Source organism: Penaeus monodon, chromosome 38, assembly GCF_015228065.2.
Source record: "Penaeus monodon isolate SGIC_2016 chromosome 38, NSTDA_Pmon_1, whole genome shotgun sequence".
Lineage (NCBI taxonomy): Eukaryota > Metazoa > Arthropoda > Malacostraca > Decapoda > Penaeidae > Penaeus > Penaeus monodon.
The window spans coordinates 23,034,689-23,039,688 of NC_051423.1; the positions used below are offsets into that span (position 1 = coordinate 23,034,689).

At 37.6% G+C, this 5,000-nt stretch overlaps 1 protein-coding gene across 2 annotated transcripts in view; it reads left to right on the forward strand.

Moving 5' to 3' along the window:
- LOC119596469 (lysine-specific histone demethylase 1A-like) overlaps nucleotides 1–5,000 on the forward strand; it is a 13,705-nt gene that overhangs the window by 825 nt on the left and 7,880 nt on the right. The window contains exons 2-8 of one of the 2 annotated variants that reach the window (XM_037945735.1): nucleotides 1,136–1,244; nucleotides 2,342–2,466; nucleotides 2,883–3,044; nucleotides 3,179–3,295; nucleotides 4,010–4,186; nucleotides 4,418–4,560; nucleotides 4,812–4,902. In XM_037945735.1, coding sequence (XP_037801663.1) covers nucleotides 1,136–1,244; nucleotides 2,342–2,466; nucleotides 2,883–3,044; nucleotides 3,179–3,295; nucleotides 4,010–4,186; nucleotides 4,418–4,560; nucleotides 4,812–4,902 — 924 coding nt within the window. Of the gene's footprint in view, nucleotides 1–1,135; nucleotides 1,245–2,329; nucleotides 2,467–2,882; nucleotides 3,045–3,178; nucleotides 3,296–4,009; nucleotides 4,187–4,417; nucleotides 4,561–4,811; nucleotides 4,903–5,000 lie in introns of both variants that reach the window. The other variant, XM_037945734.1, reaches the window with a different exon arrangement.

The following is a 5,000-nucleotide window of genomic DNA, read 5'->3' on the forward strand; positions in this document are numbered from 1 at the left end:
AGAAAATACATGTTATAAAGAAGGCATTGATTCGTATAAGCTCCAGTATAGTGAGTTACATTTCCTTAATCCCTCTTCTGGTCCATGTTGGCTAATGTTGACTATAACTAAATCATATGCATAGTAGACATTATGAACAACATCCATACCAATTTGGTTAGTATGTGAATGAAGAATGAAGTAAATGGGAAACATTACCTGGAAATTTAATTAGGTTATTTATTTACTTGTATTCAGAGCTGTCCATAGTTATAGATGCCCTATAACTAGGCCTAAGATGGTCATTTTGGGAATATATATATTATGTTAGTTTACCTCAATAACAGTACTTCTAAAGATATCTTAAACACAATCTTCTTAATTACAAGTGTGTATATATATATATGCTTGTGTATATGTACATGTACATGATCTTTAACTATACATAGAAGCTGCAGTAGTAGATTTAGTGCTGTTTGAGATATTCACAGGACTGTATCAAGCAGAAATCCTGTACTACAAGTCATGATAATAAAAGGTTTGTGGATAGTTGTCAACACATAGTTAATGCTAGGACAGCTGTCGAGAATAACCCAAAGACGGGAAACTTCAGTACTGTATTGACAGCAGTTGTTGGTCTTGTATTGGGATTGGTTGTTTCATTCACTTTGTCTGTTTATTATAACCCCTTTGTATGCACATCTGTTTTGCCCAGTATCTAAATATCTCCAGAATTGGTATATGTGATTATCAAAGGGAAATTATTATGATGAGAAAGGAAAAGAAGGAAGGGCCCTCATTTTGACTAATGATGGAGTAGATGGTGATACATGGCTATTATACATGGTGTATGTAAAATTCAAAGTCAATATATATATATTAACAAATATGAACACTTTACTACACATTTAGTCCATTACAGCCTTCATATAACTGTAGATATGGAAAAGCTAAAAAGTAACTACACTCAAGGTGTTGCATTTCTTAAAAGATCATGAAACATGTTTTGGGGACTGTACAAAGGTCACTTGTTCTGACAAAGTCCTCATCTGTGAGATCTAATGTGAAATAGATGCTGATTCTATGGGGGTATTTACTGCACACTGAACCCTGCCCACAACTTGTTCAAGTTTAAGAATATATTTATTATTTACAGGCTGAAGTGGAGGAGGAACAGACCGCCACTGAAGTGAAAGAGGAAGTGAAAACGGAGAAGACGGAGAAGGAAGAGGCTGACGGAGAAGCGGAGCAGGATGACCCTACAGGTACTTAGTCCCAATATGGATTTGGCATTTTCTTTACATGTGGTTTTGATTCTTTTCTGTGTAATTTCAATTTCTCTAAGGAGCTGGAATTGTAGTTGGATATCAAAGGCGAGAAATTTTTGCTGTAGACTAGGGCTTCTATGTATGTGCAGTTTATATTGGGTTTTGTAATATATATTGGAAATTGTAATATATATTGGAAATAGGTGAAAGATGTAAAACATATAGGTCAGAGGTGAGTACTGCTACATTTTCTCAGATGCATATATGGTTGAATTATATATATATATATATATATATATATATATATATATATATATATATAATATATATATACATATACATATACATATACATATACATATACATATACATATATACATATATACATATATACATATATACATATATATATATATATATATATATATATATATATATATATATATATATAATATATATATATATATATATATATATATATATAAATAATAATATTCAAAATATAGTATATATAAAGGAAAACCAGATTTTATATGTATAGGTCAGGTACACTTGATGAAATATGTAATTACAGTCAGATATTGCATTGGTTCCACGTGAACTGTGAAATGCACTTATACAAGAATATACAGATACATCTGCATAGTTCCCTTTTCCCAAACCCACACTTGCTTTGCACTTATATGAACACCCACTCACACCCACACTCACACTCACACTCACACTCACACTCACACTCACACTCACACTCACACTCACACTCACATTCAATTCTTCAGATACACCCGCACACCCTCATCCCCATCCGCATCCCCATCCCCATCCCCATCCCCATCCCCATCCCTATCCCCAATGCCAACCCCATCCCCCATCCCCTATCCCCCATCCCCATCCCCGTACCTACACCTACACCTACACCCACACCTACCCATACCGACATACACCCCCCACCATCTACCCCCCCCACACACAGAAATGTAAACACCAAAATTCCCCCCACTATACACAAACACAGGAAGAAACATATAAGCTTAGAGAAAAAAAACAAAAAATGCATATCATGATTTGTATAATTCATCCAGTTGGCTTGGAAGGAGCCTCGTTCCAGAGTCGCATGCCCTCGGACAAGCTCACCACCCTGGAGGGATCGCTCTTCTCCGACATCGTGAAGAGCCCCCCTCCCACTCACCGGCTCTTCCTCCACATCAGGAACAGAATCGTGAGTGTTTGGGTGTTTGGACGTTGGGGGTCTGTGTTTATGGCACAGGTTAAGTTGCCCCGTTAGTTTGCGTAGTCATTTGTTTGTTGGTTATATTTCTGTGTTTGCTTGTTAGGATGATTTATTTGCTTCTTCTGTTTGATAGTTGTTTATTTGTAATTTTTTTTGGGGGGGAAGGATGGGATAGCATATGTTTTTGAATTGCTTTTAGTGGGAACTAATTTTTTTTTTAATTATTATTATTTATGGATTTGTTCATATGTTTTTGTTTGAGAAGAGAGCCATGCAAGTGTTTTTGATGAGATGCCATTATTGCCTTATGAATAAAACTGAAAGAAATATAGTTATATAAATATAGATGTTACTTTTATACTTTGCATTGCAACCAATTATAAATCACACCTCTCTCGAACTAGTTGCAAATGTGGCTTGAAAATCCTCTGCAAGAACTGACTTATGAAGGTGTCATGGCAAACCTCGAACAACCTTTCAACTCTGAGAGTGTGTTGTGTGCTCGCATCCATGCCTATCTAGAACGCCATGGGTACATCAACTTTGGCATCTTTAAGCGTGTGAAGGTTAGTGCTTTTAGAAGTTTATCATCGTCACTGTCACCATCACCATCACCATCACATCATCAAATGAAATATGTCCAAAGGACAATTTTTACACAAAATGGAAAGATTTACCCGATTTTTCCTCCCTCTTCCAGCCATTGCCGCAGAAGAAGTATGGGAGCATCATTGTCATTGGTGCTGGCATTGCGGGACTAGCAGCTGCCCAACAACTCAATTCCTTTGGATTTGAAGTCATTGTGTTGGAGGCGAGGGTGAGTTCTCGATTCGTGGAGGATTTGCTTTTATGTTGTGTGCCTTGTTATCTTTTTTTTTTCCCTCCATCTCTTATTTACTGTTTACTCCTCTTCCATCTGATTGCCTGTCTTGTCTTGTTGCTCTCTTCCTCTCTTCCTCTGTATTCTGTCTTGTTGTCCTGTCTCTTCTGTCTCTTGTTCTCTCTTTCTCTCTGTTGTCGTCTCTTGTCTCTTCTGTCTCTTTCTCTCTTCTCCATTCTCTCGTCTCTCTTCTCTCTCTCTCTCTTCTCCTCTCTCCTCTTCTCTCTCTCTCTTCTCTTTCTCTCTCTCTCTCTTCTCTCTCTCTCTCTCTTCTCTCTCTCTCTCTCTTCTCTTCTCTCTCTCTCCTCTCTCTCTCTCTCTTCTCTCTCTCTCTCTCTCTCTCTCTTCTCTCCCTCTCTCCTCTCCCTCTCCCTCTCCCCTCTCCCCTCCCTCCCTCCCTCTCTCCCTCCTCTCTCTCTCTTTCTTTCTCTTACTCTTACTCTTACTCTTACTCTTTCTTTTTCTCTTTTCCTCTTCCTCTTTCCCTCTATTTTTGCCCTCTCTGTTCTTTCCCCATCCCCTCTTCCTTTTCACCTATTTTGCTCTCTTGCACTCTTCTGTTACATAGCACATTAGAAAAATTGTGGTTGAAACCATGCACCCCAACACTAACTAGGAAAATCATACCTGAAAGTTTTTCCGATTTGACAGGACCGGGTTGGGGGCAGGATTGCAACCTTCCGAAAGGGGGCATACATCGCTGACCTTGGAGCGATGGTGGTGACAGGTTTGGGAGGCAACCCCCTTAATGTCCTCTCCAAGCAGATCAACATGGAACTCATTTGTATCAAGCAGAAGTGCCCACTGTACGAATCCAACGGGAATACGGTGAGTTATTGTGTTGCACCTGTTAGTGTGGTTGATACTCTTCTCCTGTGGTCTAGTGCTTGAGTTCTGCTGAGTTCCAGGTCAGGAGTGATATATGAGGTGGATCTGTTTTTGAAGTTTGTGTCCTGAATGCTTCTTATAATGTACATATAAAAATGAAAGAGTAAGTGCTGTTTTATTTTACAGGGAACAATTTCCTATATTCATAGGCATCTTTTCTCATCTTTGCAGGTGTTAAAGGATAAAGATGAGATGGTCGAGAGGGAATTTAATCGTCTCCTAGAAGCAACCAGCTTTTTGTCCCATCAGCTTGATTTCAATTACGTTGACAACCGCCCTATTAGTCTCGGAGAGGCGCTAGAGTGGGTTATCAAGTAAGTTGAAAAGAAGTGGCTAGTCTCGGTAAATCTGATTAAAGAAAATGAATACAAATGAATATGGTATTGCTTGGTTTATGGTGTGTGTGATACAGATGAAGTTATATTTTTGTGTGCTGTTCTATATAGAGTGTCATATGAATCTGTGTGTGTGATATAATGATATTGATATCAAGCTACTTTTAGAAAATTCCATCATAATACTTTAGTTATATATATATATCTTCCTTTTACTATTTCTAAACTAGCTTGCAAGAAAAGAATGTTAAAGAAAAACAAGTTAATCATTGGAAAACAGTTGTCAAATTACAAGAGAAGCTCAAGACTGTTTTAAATAAGGTGAGTAGAGGTCTTAGTTCAGTTTATTTTGAAAAGTTATGAAAGTTTACTGATATTTTAGTGTTATCATTTAAACAGTAAAAATTGATGTAATGTTT